Below are 24,386 nucleotides of genomic sequence, written 5' to 3'. Positions count from 1 at the left end.
TAATTGTTAATTTTTTTACTATATTCATTGTTCATGTTTCAAGCAAAATAAATTTCCTGTCTAATGATATATAACACAACATATGTCGCAATAACCATTTTGAGTTATATGCGTTTGAAAACTCATAATAAATTTTTCGTAGAGTGACCCCCTTATATAGAAATCAAAGACATAGTCCTATGTCAAAGTTACATGCAGATGCACAATTCTGCTGGTCCAAATCGTTGACATCGTAAACAACAAAACTATAATAATAATCACTGTTCAAAATAATCATTCATGCTGTATATGTGTCAAATGTGCAAATGCAATCCAACTGTTGTCATTTCTTCGACGTCATATTTCGATTTATACATAGTTTAAATATAAATTCAAAACACTTACACCAATTTTCATTATTTCAGACGATCGCCAATCGTTAGGTAAGTTTTTCAACTATTTTGGCAATTTGAAAGTTGCATCCATCTGTGTTCCATTCTTCTGAACTAAAACAACATTTAATGATAATCCATAAAGTAAACTGAAATCCCCAAACTACCGAACAGTAAAAGTGGCCGCCCATTCATTCCCGAAGAAAGCTATATCTTGGACAAAGTCTGTAAATTTATTACGATTCGGTTTGAATGTTTGCAAATTTCAGCCAGTCCCAGAACTACATTAAATCCTAGTCCGTCGTCGTCGTCGTTATTGCCAAAGTTGAGTCGGAGCAATTAAAATGATTACAGCTAGAGAACCTGCGGCGGTGGCGGCATCCGGATTAGGTCTAGCGTGACGCTTTTCGTTGAGCTGTCGTTAAATTTATCGAATAACAATACGGCTTCGAGGGACTCTTCCAGTTCTCGATAATAACACTTTTGAGGCAATCCTAGTGGAGCATAAAGACTACGACTCTTCAAGCTGGTTCTGTTCGGTGCGATAAAATTTTAAATTTTGACTTTGAGGGAGTGAGACACGGCTGTCGTCCCGTTTTTTTGTCGTCTTCGTGCTACTGCAGAAGAATATAAAACAGAAGCTGTGTCGACGGTATCATTCATTCATTTTTTTTCGGATAGACTGCTCCCTCCGTTCGAACGCCGCCAAATGGGTGGGATGAGTGACCCATTCCCCCAAAAAGAAAAACATCACCATTGTGTGTTTTGTATGTATGACACATGCGAGTATCGTTTGTTTGAGTGAAAATATCGAGCGTTGACAATCTACCCACCCACCCACTCATCCAGACAACGCCTCGGGAAGACGGTATCAAACCGACGGACGGAAGGACGGGTTTTCATCGCATCTGGGTTGCTCCGGAGAAGAAGTGACGTACAAAGAAAAAAAAGCCAGAATCTCTTCACTTCTTATCTAGTTTCAGCAGGAAAGATATCTCCAGAATGATTCGTGAACGAAGAAAATAACGACCAGAGACAAAACTTTCAGCAATGGTAGCTGACATTATGCTCCTATGAAGCGCTTTGGGGATTAAATACGTCTTCTACCGTCTTCTACATGTGTCGTTGTTCCTCGCTTCCGGCTCGAGTGGAACAAGTAACGATGTCAATATTGGCTTCTTGGCCAGAATCAATGTTAATGGAAGCTGTGGGAGCACTTGTTGGAATAATATTGCCAATGACACAGTACTCGTATTTGTGTCTGTGTAACTGTTAAAGCGGGAGTGGATAGAATTTGTTTCAAACTGCACTTGAGTTTGTCTTTTAAATGGGATTAAGTCCCATCCTCCCATCGTTATGGTTGTTGGGAAACTCCCAACACCACCCCCTTCTATATAATTTTAATTTCACGCCCCAGAGGATTGAATAAAAAAATACCCTGCAGGGCATAAAAATATATGCCGCACATTATTTTCCTCAATGGTTGCAATCAAACCCATCGCAAAGCACCGATTAAACCGTGTGAGCAAATACAAATCAATTGAACACACACGGGTGGTGGGTGGTCCTGGATCTACCACAAACCCTTGTCCCATAACGAAATGACCTCTCAACCGCACCGCACCGCGTTGCACCTGCTCGGGAGCTCTAAATTAATTTAATCATAGTCGCGTTATTCTCTTTCATTTCGGATTTTTTTTTTCATGCATTGCAATTACATCGAATGATTTTTGTTCAGTTTATTTGAACTTTATTTTTTGCGCTGCAGCTTCCGTCGGAACCACCGGACCGGAGAGAAATGGACAATGGACAGTAGTGCAGAGAGCCAAATTAAATATTTTCACTTCCACCAACCACCATTTCACTCCAACCAGGGTTGCGTTTCATATTCATACCAGCTCCTGCTGCTCTTCATATGGCTGTAATTGGACGCGATTGCACGACGAGAGGACACTTGAAGCTATCGCTTTCATCAGCGTTTCATCGAAACACGATGGCCGCTTTTCCGCCTCGCGCGATGATGGGAATTACTCCGTTGGACAAGGGATTTGCGCCGCCATCGCCGCCGCCTCCGCCGATTATTTATTTTATTTTAATTTTTATTCGACACTGTTGAAGTGAAGCTGCGCTGGGTGGAAAATCAGCTATGAACGGAACACACACGCTGATTTGATCCTTCTGGGAGAGGATTGAGGGGGTTGAACCTGGACGAAAGGAGAGTTGGTGTACTTTAAATGATTTTTTTTAAATTTCATTTTATGAATGTGAGCGGTTGAAAATTGCTTCTACTTATTCTGTTCAACGCTCAGCTGAATGGTCGTAGCTATTTGAAAAGCTGCTGTGCAAAGTGATTTTGAAATTATTTATGCCCCCCGTAGATCGATGTTTTTTGCACGAGGGCTGCATATTTTCAGTTAGAAACAACACCACTGATTTTTTTAGTTAGAAACATTTTTTTGAAAATTTTGCAATGTCCCCAAGTATATCATTTCTTACGTTTCGAGGTACCTCACATCTGCGGAAGTCGCTTTGCTGTGAAACAAACAACAAAACAGAACCGGCCAGCAAATATAGAGTTGGGGAAAAAGAAATGTCGTATTTCTGATCGAAATTTGACGCTTTATTTAACATACTTAAAATTATCCAATTTAAGTGAAATATGCACCGTTTTGTTCGCAAACTTGTTGCCATTTAGAAGGCAACTTCATTATTATTATTATTACCATTGTGCAAATGGCGCATCCTTCGGCTGAAGAAGGCCTGGGTGATGATAGCTCTGGATTCGGGATAATGTCACACTTTGGTCTTACGGAAGACCATTGGATTTGTGTTGTTCGGAAAATTAATACACTCTGGAAATTAAACACTTGGAAAACTTCTTAACACACATGGATTTTATACTCGCGATCTTACACGGATAAAGGTTGAAATTCGAATGATATTTATTTGGTAGGGATTTTCTCGTTCGTTGTTCATTGGTGTTCGTTACATTTTTTGCTGTATTTCGGCTTTCGCTGTTGGTTGTAGTTGTATCATGCACCACACACTGCATTTAGAATGGGAGGGAGTGATTTGGATGGGAATAAGGATAGGGATGGACATTGGAATCTATTTCATGGGACACTTGCTCCACATTCGCGCTGTCGGTCGCGAACAGTGGATGATTCCCTTCCAATCCCACCAAACACACAGCAAAACCATCCTGGCCGTCAATCCGGGCTTGGCGATGGTTTGGGCCGGCTCACCGCGCTTCGACCACGACTTTTTTCGCTTTAGGTTGCTGTACGTGATCCACTTTTCATCACCAGTCCCTTACAGGCGAATGAACTGCAAAGTTTAAAGCCTCTTAAAAACAAAGAAGATAAGATAAGATCACCAGTGAGCAGTGCATCGCAGGCGTTGATTCGGTCTCAAAGATTTTTTTGCGTCAACTCGTGTGGCACATTTTTCACACAACATGAAGGGAGTGTCACATCAAATTGCATCACGGAAAAAACGCTGTAGAAATTCGCCCAGTAGACCGATCCTTTTGAAAATTTTAGACAGTAAAATAAAAACTATTAAACAACTTTTGGCATTTTCTTTTTATTCATACTTCGAGCCCAAGCCTGTATGCTCGCACCTTCCTCTTTACCCCGTCCATAAGGTTCTGTACAACGTCAGGTTGTAGTTTTTTAATAACAGAAATCCATTTTCTCTTGAAGTCCGCCTCCGATTTGACAACTTTTGGGTTCTTCCGGAGGGCCTGCTTCATAATCGCCCAATATGTCTCTATTGGGCGAAGCTCCGGCGCGTTGGGCGGGTTCATTTCCTTTGACACGAAGGTGACCCCGTTGGCTTCGTACCACTCCAACACGTCCTTTGAATAGTGGCACGAAGGGAGATCCGGCCAGAAGATGGTCGGGCCCTCGTGCTGCTTCAATAGTGGTAGTAAACGCTTCTGTAGGCACTCCTTAAGGTAAACCTGCCCGTTTACCGTGCCGCTCATCACGAAGGGGGCGCTCCGCTTTCCGCAAGAGCAGATCGCTTGCCACACCATGTACTTTTTGGCAAACTTGGATAGTTTCTGCTTGCGAATCTCCTCCGGAACGCTGAATTTGTCCTCTGCGGAGAAGAACAACAGGCCCGGCAGCTGACGAAAGTCCGGTTTGACGTAGGTTTCGTCGTCCATTACCAGGCAATGCGGCTTCGTCAGCATTTCGGTGTACAGCTTCCGGGCTCGCGTCTTCCCCACCATGTTTTGCCTTTCGTCGCGGTTAGGAGCCTTCTGAACCTTGTATGTACGCAGGCCCTCCCGCTGCATGGTCCGCTGGACGAATGAACTTGCCAAATTCAGCTTATTGGCGACATCCCGGACCGAACTTCTCGGATTACGTCTAAACTGCTTAACTACGCGCTTGTGATCTTTTTCACTGACGGAGCATCCATTTTTGCCGTTCTTCACCTTCCGGTCGATGCTTAGGTTCTCGAAGTATCGTTTTAGTACTCTGCTGACCGTGGATTGGACGATTCCCAGCATCTTACCGATGTCCCGATGTGACAACTCCGGATTCTCGAAATGAGTGCACAGGATTAATTCACGACGCTCTTTTTCGTTCGACGACATTTTTCCAAATTTACGAAAAATTGACAGTGAAGCATGGCCAACGTGATCTATACACTCTTATCTGATTATAAGCGAAAGCTGAAGATATTATTCCTAAAAATTAAATTTCTACAGCGTTTTTTCCGTGATGCAATTTGATGTGACACACCCTTTATCTCGAAACCAGGGAGGCGTTTTTTTCGTTTTTGAGTTATGGTTTTTCAAAATTAGCCGATGGTCCAAATAATAATTTTTTTCCTATTTTTCCACTACAAAAAAATCATAACTTTTGATCTACTGGTCCGATTCAAATGATCGACATATCAAATCAAAGCCAATGAACTAGTCTTGTTCGAAAAAATATTACACTCTGAATAAAAATGGATTTTGTTTTCGTTATTATTGATTATATTTGTTTTTTATAGCTTACATCGTTTCGGGACCAAGGGCGCACTATATTTTTATATTTTTTCCTGAAAGCTGAAGTTTTTTCACATAATATATCCGAATACCAGAGAGGTGTTATTTTTCGTTTTTAAGTTATGATTTTTCAAAGTTAACATGTTCTCAGTTTTCATTCAACATTTCTATGCGACTAGACTGGATATATGTGATAATCCGAATAATTGGCAAATGTGTTATTTTTTTTTAAACTAGCTAGTAGGCTTTAATTTGATATGTCGATCATCTGAATTGGTCCAGTAGTTCAAAAGTAATAAATTTTTGAAGAAAGTCATTTTTGGGAAAAAGGGGAAAATGATTTTTTGGACCATCAAGTGACTTTGAAAAATCATAACTCAAAAACCAAAAAAAAACGCCCCCCATGGTTTCGAGATATGTTATGTGAAAATATTCAGCTTCCCAGAAAAAATATAAATAACTATAGCGCGTTTGGTCCCGAGACCATGAAAACAATAAAAAACGAATACAATCAATAATAACGAGAGCAGAATTCAAATTTCCTGCAGGTATAGTACATTTGCAAAATAACAACACAACATTTTCCTTTTTGCAGGAGACACAACTGGCCTCCTGCGTGGCTGACGATCGACTCCCTTTTATTTTTCTCTCTTATCCTAATCATTCACTGAGGACGTACATCTCTCTCAAAACTAAAATTATGTTATTTGCTACCTTCTGCATATATAGAATTTTCCATTAGTATGGAAAATCCCAACAATCCTATTGGAAGATTCTTGGTTGGATTTTTCCCTATCTCTAATATAAATCTTTACCATTAGAATTCTTATTAAACATATATTTCTTATGGGACGCGTGAAAAGGGTCGCTATAATGAGGTTCCTAATTATGAACTGAGTTCTAACTAACTGTTACAAGCTACCGACCATTTGCTTCACTGCTTTACAGTTATTCGCAGAAGAGCCGGTACGTGAAATAGAACAAGGTGTGTTTATTTCATTCTAAGTCGTTTTTATCTCTTCAAAAACATATAACGAAACCCCTTCTTAAAAAATTAGTAAATAAACTACTTAACTGATAGATGTCCATGTTTCCACAACACTCGGTCTATTATACTATTTCTCCTATAATAAAGTGGCTTCTTACCGTCTCCTCTGTCCAATGGTTTGCCATATACGATCCGTCGTAGACGAACATCTCGGGGCCACAGTCCAGCAAAAACATCGATCGTGAATCAAACTTCTCAGCAGACAATGATGGCTCAACCGAATGAGCTTCTCCAACCGACTCCGAGCAGGAATCATTTTTCTTCAACATGCTTTTCACTTTGCTGTACATGCTCGACAGCATATCCTTATTGTTCGATCGATCCGAAACAAACGATTCATTACTGAAATTTTCTTCTTTTGGGATCACTACTACTTTTGGTTTTACTTGGCTCGACTATTCCAAGAATTTCCCGCATTTTTTTCACTACGATATGTTCATTTTTTAACGTCACTTCTTGTACCGCATTATGCTCATTCTTTTTTTTCGATTTTTTTCGATTTTTTTCTTCTTTCACTACAATCTCTGTCATCGCACAATTTTTCAACTTGGGATCCTTTCTGATTTCCAGATTAAGGAAAGCAACACTTTGTAAATACCACGATGGGTGGGCTGCTGTCCCCACTTGGACATCATCCTACCGCTGTCACACAATGCATATATTTATACTATATATACAGTCAACTCTCCCTAACTCGATATCCAAAGGGACCATCGAGTTAGGGAGGTATCGAGATACAGAACATTTTTTCCTAATTTTTTTTAATGTCTCAAATTGTCATATATTAGAGTAAGTGTCCCAATTATGGTATGAATTTGAATTTTTCATTCATTCCCTTAAAGTGAAAAAACACCTTTCTCATATAAAAAAAATATTTTTTACAGAATCTTTCAGGAGGTGATAGACGGTTATATTTCACGAAAAAAATCCTTCTACGCATATGTTAGAATTTCAACGATGACAGACTTATAGAACTTTTTCTTTGTTTCGGATTCTGTTGGCTCAAACTGACTCTACATTGAAAAGTATGCTACGTAATCCGATTTTGTTGCTTTCATTTGAAAGATGAGAAAATTTAGTACAGGATATAGTAGTGGAACATCTAAATTAGTGGATTAAACATTTTTGAAGTGTAACATTTAAAAGTTTTTTTTTATTTGCAATTATTAATTTTATCCTAAAAATTCATACTAAACTTGATTGTTTCTCTCAATTAAATTAAAGCTCTCTAACCTCTCTACAATTTGTTCTTTGACGCCCAACTTCTATCTCTCTTAATTTCGCTGCAATATCGATATAAACAATTCCTGATGAAGATTCAATCAAAATCTTCAAAAATCGCGATTTTTAACCCACTGTACTTATAAAAGCCACTTAAATTTCACCTTAATGCTGAAAGGTTAATTTTTTTTCTTGAAATTGTTCATATTTGAATTATAAAAAAATACTTTTTTTTTCAAACTGTATACAATCGAGTTCTAAATTTTACATAATCGAATCATATATAATCGAGTTTGTATATAATCGAGTCCGACTTGCATGAGGCACTAGGTTAACAAAGAAAATATTGATTAAGTATGTTACTCAAACTGAATTGTAACGATCACGCAGGAACTGTTCAATCACAAAGAAATGTTCGAATAGTTTCACAGGAACATTTTCAGTTGATTTCAATATTCCGGACATATTCTTCAGGTTTGATTAAACGTTCGAATTAACATCTCAATAGAACTACTATCTTCAGCGTTTTTCTCAGGTTTTTCAACACTTTCCAGTATATCGGTATCTGGCATCAGATCACAGCAAATCACGTTTTGGTCCTTTTTGCACTAATTATTAAAAGACATTGAGCAATCGAACGGTATTGTACCGTCGACATCGCTCACGACACATTAATTATGCCAGTGGAATATCACTCCCGTCCATGTTGGTTGTGCTTTAAAGTTAGGATTTCCCAGTTTCTGGACAAATTCTCAAGCCTTATCCCGAAGAATAGAAGAGGGGTAATTATTCTGTCTAGCTTGACAAGACAAAAATTCATTGACCGCTCCAGCTTCTCGATTCTGACCAACCTTATATGCTTTTGGTCTAGATACAATTTTCCATTCCGATTCCATTTTCACTTTAGTTTGAGTAGTGTTGATACCGCACTTTGTGCAATACTGAATTTATTTGCAGCTTCAGACCCCTTCCGTCCATATTTTTCGACCTGCTCGATGATTCTCAAACCTTGCGCAATGGTTAGCGCTTTGATTGTTCGCTTGAAAGGTTTCTCGTGGTTTTCCATACTTGAAAAGAAATTGTTTGATGACACGAACACTCCGTCTTCACTTTCAAGGGCAATTGAAATCTGAGGTAATAACGCACAAAAACATGTACGCGAAAATCAATCGAGCTAGGGAGGTGGAAAAATGAATCAAAACACATCGAGTAAGAGAGGCATCGAGTTAGGGAGGTATCGTGTTATGGAGAGAAGAATGCTTGTAAAATTGAAGGTGCCATGAAATCCATCGAGTTAGGGAAAATATCGAGATACAGAACATCGAGTTAGGGAGAGTTGACTGTATATACCCATTTTTTTGCCAAAAATAACTTTTTTCAAAAATTCATAACTTTTGAACTACTAGACCGATTCAGATGATCGACATATCAAATCAAAGCCTGGTCTTTTTTAATACTATACCTGCAGAAAATTTCAATTCTGCTCTCGTTATTATTGATTGTATTCGTTTTTTATTGTTTTCATTGTCTCGGGACCAAAGGCGCTATAGTTTTTCATATTTTTTTCTTGAAAGCTGAGGATTTTTCACATAACATATCTCGAAACCAGGGAGGAGATTTTTTTCGTTTTTTAGTTATAATTTTTCAAAATTACACGATGGTCCAAAAAATCATTTTCCCCTTTTTTCCCAAAACACTTCAAAAATTTATTACTTTTGAACTACTGGACCGATTCAGATGATCGACATATCAAATTAAAGCCTACTAGCTAGTTTTTCAAAATAAATAACACATTTGCCAATTATTTGGATTATAATCACATACATCCAGTCTAGTCGCATAGAAATGTTGAATGAAAACTGAGAACATGTTAACTTTGAAAAATCATAACTTAAAAACGAAAAATAACACCTCTCTGGTGTCCTTCAAGCGGTCCAGTTGTTGGCAGTACAGGTCCGACTTGAGCGTTTGGCCATAGGGAAGCAGCTCATGATAGATTATTCCTTGACAATCCCACCAAACACACAGCAGAACCTTCCTGGCCGTTAATGAGGGCTTGACCACCGTCTGAGCCGCTTCAGCGAGCTTCGACCACGACCGTTTGCGCTTCACGTTGTCGTAAGTGACCAACTTTTCATTGCCAGTCACCATCCGCTTCAGAAACGGGTCGATTTTGTTGCGATTCAGCAGCGATTCACATGCGTCGATACGGTCAAAGATGTTTTTTTGCGTCAACGTGTGTGGCACCCATACATCGAGCTTCTTTTTGAATCCAAGCTTCTTCAAATGGTTAATAACGGTTTGATGACTTATCCCCAGCTCTTGGCCGATGCTACGGCTGCTACTATCAGCGATTTTGTCGCAATTTTCGACGACAGGCCTTCCGGAGCGTGGCCATCGTTGTGCGGTGGAAATGGAAACTGTATCGGGTCCATAAACTGCACAAATTTTATTGGCAGCTTGAGATGCATTTTTGCCTTTGTCATAGTAGTACTGTAAAATATGTCGGATTTTCTCTTTATTTTGCTCCATATTTGCGACACTATAACTCACGAACGACTTAACCAAACAAAACATTGTCAAGGACTATATTATAGCGCGCAAAAATACCTTTCCAACAAGCTATAGTATGACTCGATACAATGAATACAACTAGAACTACGCGCTTACATCGACACCTCGCGGAAATACTGCAGGATTTTTTTGCCAGCCTAATATTATGTGAAAAAGACTTTCAGGAAAATCAGTCCAGTAGATCAAAAGTTATGATTTTTTGTAGTGAAAAAAATGGGAAAAAAATTATTTTTTTGGACCATCGGCTAACTTTGAAAAATCATAACTCAAAAACGAGAAAAAACGCTTCCCTGGTTTCGAGATATGTTGTGTGAAAAATCCTCAGCTTTTCAGAAAAAATATAAAAAACTATAGCGCCTTTGGTCCCGAAACTATGAAAACAATAACATTCGAATTACCGAAAATTGCACAACGAGAATGATTTGCTAGTCCCAAGCGGCATTCTGTGTGTTCTTTGTGCAATTTGGTTGGTTCAGGTCAATCACGGAGAGCAACTACGAATTGTACAGTCTACCCAAGCTCAAGCTCAAGCTCAAACTATGAAAACAAAAAAAAAATTATACGCGGTTTTTGGAATTTATGCGGTTTATTTTTACGCGGATTTCGGAATTTACGCGGTTTTTTAACGCGGATTTAAAAATTTAAGCGGGTCTTTTTACGCAGCACGTACCGACCGCGTACAAATTCAATGTGCTTATTTGTGTGACTTTTCACTTAATAACTTTGTATTGCATCACTGATTAGTAGCTGAGAAATAAAAGAAGATACAGATATCATGATTGCAGCATACAAAAAAAATCAGTTAATCAATTGTTAAAATATGAGTTGCATTTTTCATAGATAATTCATTGTTTGTTAGATTTTTATACGGATTTTGAAATTTACCCGGCTTATTTTTACGCGGATTTTGGAATTTACGCGGTTTTTTACGTGGATTTTGCAATTTACGCGGTTTTTTTATGGCGGATTTTGGAATTAACGTGGTTTTCTTTTACGCGGTTTTTGTTTGTGCGGCACGATGCAAAAACATGTGCTAAACATTATTTTTTGGTGTAGCTTCTTCTTATTTGTATTAAAGAGCCTTCAAACTTTGCTGTTCGTTCGACTCTATTCGAAAAAGTCCGATTTCGAAAATTTAGCCGAAACACTAGGCCTTTAGAAAGGTCATTTGGGAGCCTTGCTGTCGCATTTTCCTTTGCATCAAGCAAAACCGCTGTGTATGTTCTCAGTATTAGGAAAGCCTAAGATTAACCAATACTGTAGTATACTCGCCACGAGACCGTTTTTCTGATGTGGCACCCTTACTGAAGGACGTAGTCCTAAAGATCGGCGTGACCGATCTTCACGACATCAGAATAATAACGAACGGTTTACCGTGGTGAAGACACTTTATTGTGCGTGTTTCGTTTTATTTATTGAGTTATGCTTTTCGAATTCATTTTTTATTCAATCCCTTTCATTTGCTTTAGTGAGTACTTATTTCATAAACATTGGACACAATTTTTCATTCTAATTTGGGTGGAGACGAACACAACGAAATTAGGACAACACAAATCCGAATTTCCGTTCTCTTGTGATAATGAGTTAAATGTACGAAATAAAAACTTTTGTGTCAAAACAAAACAAAACAAAATTTATTTTCCGGAAGCATATAAATAATCGTTTACCTTGCCGTTGTGGTTGATTACTTCAAAAATTCAATAAGCGTTTCGCTTTCAGGACTGCTTGATTTGCATCAATGATTTCGAATTATTTGAAGCAGCGCGTTCCCGCTGATTTCTATTGTAGAGTGTTCGTGGAACACTCTTGGTTTTTATGTTTCCTTCTGGATTTGCCAAGTAATTGGGTACTACTTGTTGGAATCGATCAATTCGATGATTTTAACTTTTTGATTTTGCAATGGAATGTTTCAATTTGCGCTTTTTCGCTCTTCGTAAGCAACTTTCTTTTCAGATTTCTGAAAACGTTTCATCCAATAAACTCAAAACGTGTTGGAACAGATAACTGGCCTTATACAAAAGCGGAACATCAGACGCTATTTTAACAAACTGACTATCAAAATATTTATTATTTTCTACATTTCAATAGTAAGTAATTGTAAGTGAGTGTCAAAATCCCCAATTAAGTTGTGCACAAAGCTCAATACTCCATCAAGAAACGATTGAGCAATAAGTGCTCAAAATTGGGTGGTTTTTCATAACTCGGCCGATATTTATTCCTGTTCCTGATCGTTATTCTACGGTCCAAGAACAAGTTTCTTGACTTTTCAAACCCGATGCATTGTGTTAATAACAATGTGACCAAGTAGCATGCACACTATAAGCGAAAGAAATTTTTCATTATTTTTTGGAGCGCCAACTTATAAATAGTTCTATTAGTTGAAAAAACTTTGAAGAAATCGAATAAACGCCATCTGTTTGACCGTGCTTCACTTTTCTTACCTAAAAGAACTAATTAAGTTAACTTCTCCCAGACGATCAAATATTTAACACCGACACAAACCAATTAAGAAACACGCTCGGAAATTAGCACATTGACTGCGTTTAAAATTTAATCATTCATTTCGTTCCCTCGCACGACGACTGCCTGATAAAACGTTTAGATAATGACATTATCTAGCGATGTTTCACAATTCCCATTCATCCTAGTCACCAGACTGCCGGCATCTGCTTCTTAATGTTTAAAATTTTCCCCAAATCACCTGTATAGCTGCTAATCCAGCGAAAAGTTTGGATGATAAAATCGTGAGGAAAATTACACCACCGATAGTGGGTGATAGTGCAAAGAAGTGAGGATATATTCAACAACGACATTTGAGAGGACCCTGTCAAGTGTAGATAAATGAAATTTTGACTTTCGATCAGCCCTCACCGCACCATTTGCTGCGCCACAATTTATGGGCAGAAGCGAGCTTCGATAAATGGAATTTCGGCAAACACTTCGCTGGAGTTTGGTCCCACCTCCCCCAGCTGAGCGCTATACGAACTCTTTTGTGCACAATGCTTTGATAGAAAGTTCTGTGAAGCCATCAAACCGCACCCACACAAAGGGCTCTACTGAATAGTAGTTTGGGTGTGGGAGTTGGGGGAGTCAACAGTTGCTTTATGATATGAACCATTTTTCCTACGCTCTCACAAAGCAACCGAAGCAAATCGAATGCAGCGTAAAAAGTTTAATGGGTTCGTTTGAATTTCAAATTGAATAGAATTATGAAAATCGCTTCGCAAATCAAAACCATCTTTCGAAGCTGTTGCATCGGAAAGTTTATTTGTCAACAAAAATGCAATTTGGAAGGAGTTACGGAAGTTTGCCAAAATTACATTTTAATTCGTGCTCTGCAAATCGGGATCACGAAAACTTCCTTGCGGACAACTTGTGGAAAGTAATGATTCCCAACACAAACCAACCATCGTTCCGTGGCTCCCCGGAAGCAGTTTGATTAATAGTGTCCTTGGGCGAAGCCTTTTATAAATATCATGAAAGCTGGTCGCTGCACTATTATTCATCGTCAACATAGAGGGCGCAGTTGACATGCAGGAGTCCTGCTGTAGCAAGTGCTCCGTGACATTTTGGGACAAAAACCATTAACAAAAAAGTCAACACCGGTTCAGTTTGCATCCATTGAATCCATTACCCGAAGAAGTTTGAATACAATGTTTTGCTTGCTTTTGTTAAAGGGTGTGTCACATCAAATTGCATCACGGAAAAAACGCTGTAGAAATTTAATTTTTAGGAATTATATCTTCAGCTTTCGCTTATAATCAGATAAGAGTGCATAGATCACGTTGGCCATGCTTCACTGTCAATTTTTTGTAAATTTGGAAAAATGTAGTCGAACGAAACAGAGCGTCGTGAATTAATCCTGTGCACTCATTTCGAGAATCCGGAGTTGTCACATCGGGACATCGGTAAGATGCTGGGAATCGTCAGCAGAGTACTAAAACGATACTTCGAGAACCTAACCATCGACCGGAAGGTGAAGAACGGCAAAAATGGATGCTCTGTCAGTGAAAAAGATCACAAGCGCGTAGTTAAGCAGTTTAGACGTGATCCGAGAAGTTCGGTCCGGGATATCGCCAATAAGCTGAATTTGTCAAGTTCATTCGTCCAGCGGACCAAGCAGCGGGAGGGCCTGCGTACATACAAGGTTCAGAAGGCTCCTAACCGCGACGAAAGGCAAAACATTGTGGGGAAGACGCGAGCCCGGAAGCTGTACACCGAAATGCTGACGAAGCCGCATTGCCTGGTAATGGACGACGAAACCTACGTCAAAGCGGACTTTCGTCAGCTGCCGGGCCTGTTGTTCTTCTCCGCAGAGGACAAATTCAGCGTTCCGGAGGAGATTCGCAAGCAGAAACTATCCAAGTTTGCCAAAAAGTACATGGTGTGGCAAGCGATCTGCTCTTGCGGAAAGCGGAGCGCCCCCTTCGTGATGACCGGCACGGTAAACGGGCAGGTTTACGTTAAGGTGTGCCTACAGAAGCGCTTACTACCACTATTGAAGCAGCACGAGGGCCCGTCCATCTTCTGGCTGGATCTCGCTTCGTGCCACTATTCAAAGGACGTGTTGGAGTGGTACGAAGCCAACGGGGTCACCTTCGTGCCAAACGAAATGAACCCGCCCAACGCGTCGGAGCTTCGCCCAATAGAGAAATATTGGGCGATTATGAAGCAGGCCCTCTGGAAGAACCCAAAAGTTGTCAAATCGGAGGCGGACTTCAAGAGAAAATGGATTTCTGTTCAAAAAAACTACAACCTGACGTTGTACAGAACCTTATGGACGGGGTAAAGAGGAAGGTGCGAGCGTACGGGCTTGGGCTCGAAGTATGAATAAATAGAAAATGCCAAAAGTTGTTTAATAGTTTTTATTTTACTGTCTAAAATTTTCAAAAGGATCGGCCTACTGGGCGAATTTCTACAGCGTTTTTTCCGTGATGCAATTTGATGTGACACACCCTTTACAACACACCTTCGCCTGTGTCCCCAAACATTTCGGAAGCCAGGGAGCGACATGTTATTCTTAATTATCTCTACTTAGTCCTTCGGACTTCGGTCTTTCCTTTGCCATCTTAGACAAAATAACTCCCGGTTGGATCGATTCCGGTGCGAGCGGACATTATGCTTATCAGCAGAGTGGAAAACAGCGGACAACTTTGTGCGATTATCCTTCTTCTCGTGGAATTAATCACCTGCGGTTCGCTTGATTAATCAAAACAATCTCACCTTTGTGACGAGCAGCCCACGTTCGCCGAAATCACAGATTTCCAAGCACTTCACGGTCGAGTAAGCGCTCACCAAAAGAGCCGGAAAGTTGCGCTGGAAACACCTGCTGCTGCCGCTTCATCATCATCATCATATTATATTTTCCTAATTGCAGGGAGGCCCTAATCGTTCCGGACTACCTAAACCGCGTTTGCGCTCAGTTTAATTCGTCCAGATTTTCCGCCTTCTGTCGGAACAATTTCGGTTATCTATCTTTGTTTTTCACCAAGAAAGTTGGGATAATTGGCATGGTGAATGCAAATGTTGATTTTGTTCCGGAGGGTAAATTTCGGAGCAGGCTGGTGATATATAGCTTCTTCCTGTACAATGACCTTCTCGCGGTTGGCTGTGCTAAACTTAAAAGTTTATTTAGAAGTTTGATGCATGTTGTGGAGAATGGAAAAAGGGTTGGGTAAATGAATGGGAAAATAAGGGAGAACCTTAAATCTTAAAAGTATCATTAAATGATCTTAAAAGTATCATTAAATGTGACGTAAAATATTTTCTTGTAAAATATGTATATATCATAGAAACATAAGAAAGCCAAATAAAAGACACTTTGCAAATAAGCACGCATCAAAAGATTCACGTTAAAAAGATAAAAATTCATTTTATAATGTGGTGTAATATTCTCTTGCAGTGGTATTACAGCAACAGTGGTTATGTGGATAGCATGGTCGAGGAACAGGTTCAATCCCTGCTTGGCACCGTTGCGTTTTTTGTACAACGTTTTTTGTACAAATTCTACAAAATCTATAAAAACTACAAAATCTACAAAATCTACACAATCTACAAAATCTACAAAATCTACAAAATCTACAAAATCTACCAAATTCACAAATCTACAAAATCTACAAAATCTTCAAAATCTACAAAATCTACAAAATTTACAAAATCTACAAAATCTACAAAATTTTCAAAATCTACAAAATCTACAAATTCTACAAAACCTACAAAATTTGCGATGTCTACGAAATCTGCAAAATCTATAAAATCTGCAAGATCTACAAAATGCCCTAAAAATCCACAAAATGTAAATAATAATAATAATAAATAAAAATTTAAAAATTTATAAAATCTATAAAATCTACAAAATCTAAAAAATCTACAAAATCTACCAAATTTACAAAATCTACAAAATCTACAAAATCTTCAAAATTTACAAAATCTACAAAATCTACAAAATCTTCAAATTCTACAAAATCAACAAAATTTACAATATCTACAAGATCTACAACATCTACAAAATATATAAAATCTGCAAAATATACAAAATCTACAATATCTACAAAATCTACAAAACCTACAAAATTTGCGAAGTCTACGAAATCTACAAAATCTACAAAATCTGCAAGATCTACAAAATGCACTAAAAAATCCACAAAATTTATAAAACCTGCAACATCTACAAACTCTACAAAATCTATAAAAACTACAAAAACTCTAAAATAAACAATATCTACAAAATTAATAAAATGCACAAATGCAAATGTGCTCCCGTGGCCGAGTGGTTAGCGTCCCACACTATCATGCCGGGTGTTCGGGTTCGATTCCCGTTCTGGCCGCGGGATTTTTCGTCAAAGAATTTTTTTCCGGCTTGCACTGTGGTCACGCGTATTCTAGAGCTTGCCACTCCAGAGTACATTTAAGGCGTGTTATTCGGTATAGAAATCTCAAACAAGTATTACTAATAAAAATGACGCAAGTAATGCTACGTTGAGAAGGCAAAAGTTCCACTGGAACGTTAGAGCCATCCAAGAAGAAGAAGAAGAAGAAGAAGAAGAAGACAAATGCAAATTTGAGCGAAATTCGACTAAAACCGTACAAATGGAGCGAAAACTGTGTAAAATAAACGCAAATTTGGAACAATGATTGAGATAAGCATGAGTTTAATCTAAGCAAAATCTGACATTTGAGAAAATTCTAAACACAATTTAAAAAATCAAGCACATACTTACCAAAATATTAGCAAAATTCGAACATAATCTGCGCTGAATCCTAGGGAAATATTGAAAATATCCGTGCAAACTCTAGGCAAAATTGGAGTGAAATCAGAGTGAAATTTTAAAATAATTTGAACAAAAAATTTAACAAAATCTGAACAAAATACAAAAGCGTTTGAACGAAATGTGAGCAAAATTTTAATAGTATTTTAATATATTCTGAGTAAATTCTAAGCAAAATCTGAGAGTTAAATTTGAGAATAACTAGAATAAAATCTCAGTACAGTTTGAGCAAAACCTTCGCAAGATCATAGCGAGATCTATGCATAATCTGAGCAACATTCGAGAATAAATTGAGCAACAATAGAACAAAGACTGAACAAAAGCAAAGCAAAATTCGAAAAAAATTAAGCAAAACTTGGGTGAAATTTGAGCAAAAACTGAGCAGATACTCAGTAAAACAGAAGCGAAACTTGAACAAAATTCGAGCTGAAGCTAAATAAATTTAATGAATTAAAAAAAACTAAGCAAAATTTTATTAAAATCCGAGTATCAGCGAATTCTGATCAAAATCTTAGTAGAATTTCGAAAAAATGGCAAAAACTGAGCATAGTTTGAGAGGACACTTAGAAAAATCGTATCATTTCGATAAGAAACTGAGCAGAATGGAAGAGAATTTGAACAAAATTTGAACTGAATGTGAGCAATATCTGAGCAAAATTATAAAATTTTAGCGAGATCAAAATATGAGCAAAAACCTAGCACAATTTCAACCAAATTTGAACTTAATCTGAATTTAATCTTAACAAAATCTAAGCAACAAATATTAGAGAGAAAAATTTAAATTTAAGCAAAAACTTTGCGACATTTGAACATGATTCAAATGAAATTTTAGCAAAATATTTAAATTTAATAAAAACCTAAGCAAAATCTTTGAACAATTTTGAGCAAAAACAACAAAATTTGAGCTGAATGAGCTGAGCTGTAAACATAAATCTGTGCAAATTCTGAAATGAGATTTAAAAATATGATAAAAATAAAAATATAAAATTTAAAACTGAGGCAAATTTCATCCAAAATTTGGCAAAAAATCTGATCAAAAACCGAACAGAATGGGATCAAAATTTGAGCAGAAAATAAATTAAATCTGAGCTAAATTGATTTATTTATGCACTTATTTATTTATTAGTCAATTGATTTATTTATTTATTTATTTATTCATTTATTTATTTATTATTTTATTTATTCATTGAAATCTGTGTTCTCAGCAGAATCCCAACTAAATTTGAAACAAATAAAGCCAAATTTTACCGAAAACTAAGTGAACTTTTATCAAAAATTCTAACAAAATTTTATAAAATAATTTATCAAAGTTTTATTTAATATAACAAAAAACTGAACAAAATGAACATATTTGAACACAATTTGACTGAATCTGTGGGAAATATTGAAAATATATATAAAATATATATATAAAATATATTTTAGTGAAATTTGAACAAATAATACAGTCAACTCTCTCTCACAACTCGATGAATTTGATGGCACCGTTGATTTATTTTACAAGCATTTTTCTCTCCATAACTCAATATCTACTCAAATCGAGTTGACTGTATCTAAGAGAAAAATTTGAAATTGAACTTTTCTCTCAGATATTATCTGTTATATAGATATTTTAGAATAAACTGTACATCATTTGAGTAAATTAAGCACAAAAAACAAAAATAAAAGTTTGAACATTTGTTCAAGAACTAAGCAAAATCTTATCAAAGTTTGAGCAAAAATGAACAAAATCATAGAAAAATAAGAAAATAATTTGAACAATATTTGAGCAATATTTGAGCATACTTTGAAAAAAAAAGCTGAATAAGATTTGAAAATTTAATCAAAAACTAAACCTTTCTTTAATCTAAGCAAAAATTGAAAAAAAATTTGATTGAAGTCTGAGCTAGAACTGAGCTGAATCGTAGTAAAATATGAACCAAATCTGTGCAAATCCTAAACACAAATCATAACAAAATCTTTGAAAATAAACCGAACAAAATTTGCGCGGAAACAGAGCGGAATTTCTAAATAAAATCTCAGGAAACTCCCTGAGTAGAGCTAGAGAATATTGGGTGCAAAACTCAAAAACAAAATTTAAGTATAATCAGAACAAAACTGCAATTCTGAGCAAAAAAATGCTTGCGACAACATTTTTGACAAAACATGAGTGAAATTTGAGCAAATTGTGAACAAAATTTGTTCTAAGTAACATTTTTGGTAAATGTTTTGACAAAACACGAGTGGAATTTGAGCAAAATTTAAGCTAAATCTGAGCTAAATTTGAGCGTAGCTTGAGCGGAATCTTAGAAAATATTGAGCAAAAAAAACATTGATCCTGAACAAAATATGATATGAGGTACAGACTAGGGGGGCGTTGCTGATCAAGGGTCAGCTGCATCCCAATAGGAAGTATCCCGAGTCGGGCACACGTACAGAGCATTGGAGACAGCAACATCCGAATTACGAAAACACTTGTAATACTAACCTCGAGCCAACCGCGAGTAATCGGTTACATATTACTAACATAGATAATAAGAAAAATTGTCAAAGTATTGAACTCCCGGCCCCGTGAAGCTAACGCCATATGAGCCTTGATAAAAATATATATTTTGGAAAAAAAAAATCAGAACCAAATCTGAGCATAATCTAAACAAAAATTATGCAAGTTTTAACAAATTTTGAACACAATCAGAGCAAAATCTCAGGAAAAATTTGAGCAAAATCTTATCAAGATCTGAGTAAAATATGAGTATAATTTGAGCAAATGATGAACAAAAACTGAGCTAAATTTGTGAAAATAGAAGCAAAATCTGAACAAAAACATGAACAAAAATTTGAAAAACTGAAAGTTGTTAAATTCTAGCAGAATTTCAACAAAGTCTAAACAAAATATGAGCTAGATTTGAGCTCAGTCTGATTTTGCCAATCCATGCAAAATCGGGGCAAATTTTGAGCAAAATCTGAACAAAATGTTAGTAAAATCTCAACAAAACCCCAGCAAAATCTTACCAAGAGGAATTCGAGGATGATTTGAGAGAAAAATTGAATGATTGAAAAATTGAAATTGAAATCAGAGTAAAATTCGAAAGGACGAAGTTTGTACTAAATCTCAGCAAAATCTTAGTAAAATTTTACCAGATTGAGGCCAAATTTTAGCAGACTCTTAGGAAAATCTGATAAAGTTTGAACAATGTTTGAACAAATTCGAGAAAAATTTAAGGGAAATCATGAACAAAACCTGACCAAAGGGCCTGGCCGGGTAAGGTAGTAAAAAGTGCCCCCAAACCAAATCACTAGCTGTATGGCAAATATTGTAAAGGATATTAAATAAGAAATTTTGGCGGTTTATTTGAACCCCTATGTGGTTTGACGTAGGATGTATAGTGAAAAACGTACTTTTTCGTTTATTTCACGCCATCCTCAAAAGATCCGAGATAAAAATTTGAAAAAAATACTGAATGTGCATCTTACTACGATGTATCAAGAAAAATTATCAAAAAAAAATTTCATCAAAAATTTTAGTACTAAAAAAAATATTCAAATTTTGAAAAAAATTTTTTTTGGAATTTAGAGATTCAGTACTACTTTAATTCTTACTTAAATGTGTTTCTACGACTTTTCTAGATATGTGTGATTTTTTTCAGATTTTTTTCAGTGTTGCGCGGTATCAAAAATTTTTTTTTATATTTCCAAAGAGTGGTTAGGTAAGGGAGTAAAAAGTGCCCCCAAACCAAATCACTAGCTGTATGGCAAATATTATAAAGGATATTAAATAAGAAATTTTGGCGGTTTATTTGAACCCCTTCGTGGTTTGACGTAGGATCTATAGTGAAAAACGTACTTTTTCGTTTATTTCACGCCATCCTCAATAGATCCGAGATAAAAATTTGAAAAAAAATTGCAATATTTTGAGTAAATTTGAATAAAATTTCTATGAAATTCGAACAAAAACTGAAAAAAATTTGAGCGAATTCTTAGAAAAATTCTGAGGAAAATGTGTGGAAAATTCGAGCACTATTTGATCAAAATTCGAGCAAAATCTGGCAAAATTTTAGTAAAATCTCAGCAAAATTTGAGAGAAATCATAACTTGATATGAGCTAAATCTTTGTAAAATCAAAGCAAGTTTGAGCAAAATCGTAAAATTAAAATGTCAGAAAAATCTGAGTAAAATCTAGACAAACTCTGACAATAATCGAGCAATGTTAGAACGAAATTTGGGCAAAAACTGACATTTGATCAAAGATAGAGCAAAATCTGAACACAATTCGAGTAAAACGTAAAAAAATATGAGTGAAACCTGAGCAAATGTGTTTAAAGTTTGAACGAAATCTGAGCATATCCGAACATTTGAAAAAAACTATAATTGCTTCCTTTAGACTACTCTAATTCAAAAAGTAAGCTATTATATATTAAGAATAAATTATTATATTATTATATTATAATTATATATATTATATTATATTATTTATATAATATAATTTAATATAATTATAATATATAAATAAAATAAAAATAAATTATAAAAATATCAACAAAATCCCTAAGTAGAGTAGAGTAAAGGGTGTGTCACATCAAATTGCATCACGGAAAAAACGCTGTAGAAATTTAATTTTTAGGAATTATATCTTCAGCTTTCGCTTATAATCAGATAAGAGTGTATAGATCACGTTGGCCATGCTTCACTGTCAATTTTTCGTAAATTTGGAAAAATGTCTTCGAACGAAAAAGAGCGTCGTGAATTAATCCTGTGCACTCATTTCTAGAATCCGGAGTTGTCACATCGGGACATCGGTAAGATGCTGGGAATCGTCCAATCCACGGTCAGCAGAGTACCAATACGATACTTCGAGAACCTAACCATCGACCGGAAGGTGAAGAACGGCAAAAATGGATGCTCCGTCAGTGAAAAAGATCACAAGCGCGTAGTTAAGCAGTTTAGACGAGATCCGAGAAGTTCGGTCCGGGATGTCGGCAATAAGCTGAATTTGTCAAGTTCATTCGTCCAGCGGACCATGCAGCGGGAGGGCCTGCGTACATACATGGTTCAGAAGGCTCCTAACCGCGACGAAAAGCAAAACATGGTGGGGAAGACGCGAGCCCGGAAGCTGTACACCGAAATGCTGACGAAGCCGCATTGCCTGGTAATGGACGACGAAACCTACGTCAAAGCGGACTTTCGTCAGCTGCCGGGCCTGTTGTTCTTCTCCGCAGAGGACAAATTCAGCGTTCCGGAGGAGATTCGCAAGCAGAAACTATCCAAGTTTGCAAAAAAGTACATGGTGTGGCAAGCGATCTGCTCTTGAGGAAAGCGGACCGCCCCCTTCGTGATGACCGGCACGGTAAACGGGCAGGTTTACCTTAAGGAGTGCCTACAGAAGCGCTTACTACCACTATTGAAGCAGCACGAGGGCCCGACCATCTTCTGGCCGGATCTCGCTTCGTGCCACTATTCAAAGGACGTGTTGGAGTGGTACGAAGCCAACGGGGTCACCTTCGTGTCAAAGGAAATGAACCCGCCCAACGCGCCGGAGCTTCGCCCAATAGAGATATATTGGGCGATTATGAAGCAGGCCCTCCGGAAGAACCCAAAAGTTGTCAAATCGGAGGCGGACTTCAAGAGAAAATGGATTTTTGTTAAAAAAAACTACAACCTGACGTTGTACAGAACCTTATGGACGGGGTAAAGAGGAAGGTGCGAGCATACGGGCTTGGGCTCGAAGTATGAATAAAAAGAAAATGCCAAAAGTTGTTTAATAGTTTTTATTTTACTGTCTAAAATTTTCAAAAGGATCGGTCTACTGGGCGAATTTCTACAGCGTTTTTTCAGTGATGCAATTTGATGTGACACACCCTTTAGAGAATAATTCAAACGAAAATTGAGCAAATACTGAGCAAAATTTGAATAAAATCAGAACAAAATCTGAGCAAAATCTCAAGAAAGCTCCAATCTCATTTCAATTATAAAAAAATCTGCTGGTGACAACATTTTTGGCAAAAGTTTCGACAAAACTTGAACGAAATCTGAGGAAATTTTGAGCTTAAGATTAGAAAAATTGTAAAAATTCTGAACAAAATCTGTTCTAAGACATTTTTTTTTTGACAAGACATGAATGAAATTTTAGCTAAATTTGAGTGAAACTTGAGCTGTATTTGAGCAAATCTTGAATAAAATCTCAGGAAAAATTTGAGCAAAATCTTATCAAAGATCTGAGTAAAAAATAAGAATAATGTGAGCAAACAATGAGAAAAACCGATTTAAATTTGAGAATATAGGAGCAAAATCTGAACAAAATCTTATTCTGTCATTGCTTCATATAGAGGCAACAGAATCGTTCTAAGTAGCGTACTTTTTCAGCTTAGGCCAAGTTTAGCTTAGGCCAAGAAATTGGGCTAAGGAAAAGTTCAATTACTCTGTCACAGTTAAGATAAGACATAGTAGTTATTTATCAAATATGGTCCTTCATCACCTCCTGAAATATGCGGGGTCAGCTACCTAAGGCCCTGTACAAACTGAAACTTGCATCTTGAAACAGAAATTCGAATTAATGCTTATGTTCCGAGTTCATAAACTGAGTTCGGAATTTGGAAGAGAAAGTGGTGATAGTGAAGAAATTTGTAAAGGTCAATAAAACAATAAAAACGGTTATCTACTAGTTTGCAAGCAAAACTGTCTCAACGAATTCATACACTAAAAGAAAACGATGAAGGTCAACACTGCAGAAAGAAAAAAAATCATTTTGCCAAAAACGAACCGTGCCAAAATCGTGCTTTGATCTTAAATCTCAGCTAAACATTAGACCATATCATGCAAGTAAAAATCATTGTAAATTGTGATAAGTAATGTAGCGCAATTGGGGGAGCAAAATTATTATCATGTCTTTAGGCGGTTATGGAATGACTCGAATGGTCGATTCG

At 36.9% G+C, this 24,386-nt stretch overlaps 1 protein-coding gene across 3 annotated transcripts in view; it reads left to right on the top strand.

The window, feature by feature from the left end:
• The window catches only part of LOC129769915 (heterogeneous nuclear ribonucleoprotein L), a 638,502-nt gene that overhangs the window by 524,418 nt on the left and 89,698 nt on the right, over positions 1 to 24,386 (top strand). For 2 of the 3 annotated variants that reach the window (XM_055772452.1, XM_055772451.1), the window contains one exon: positions 405 to 422. The exons of the other annotated variant lie outside the window; for it this stretch is intronic. In XM_055772452.1, the coding sequence (XP_055628427.1) occupies positions 405 to 422 (18 nt within the window). The remainder of the gene's footprint in view (positions 1 to 404; positions 423 to 24,386) is intronic. 3 annotated transcript variants of the gene reach the window in all.

The sequence above is a fragment of the Toxorhynchites rutilus genome, chromosome 2 (assembly GCF_029784135.1).
Source record: "Toxorhynchites rutilus septentrionalis strain SRP chromosome 2, ASM2978413v1, whole genome shotgun sequence".
NCBI lineage: Eukaryota > Metazoa > Arthropoda > Insecta > Diptera > Culicidae > Toxorhynchites > Toxorhynchites rutilus.
Note: the sequence above shows the minus strand (reverse complement) of the source record. Positions and strands in the feature narration are given on the sequence as shown.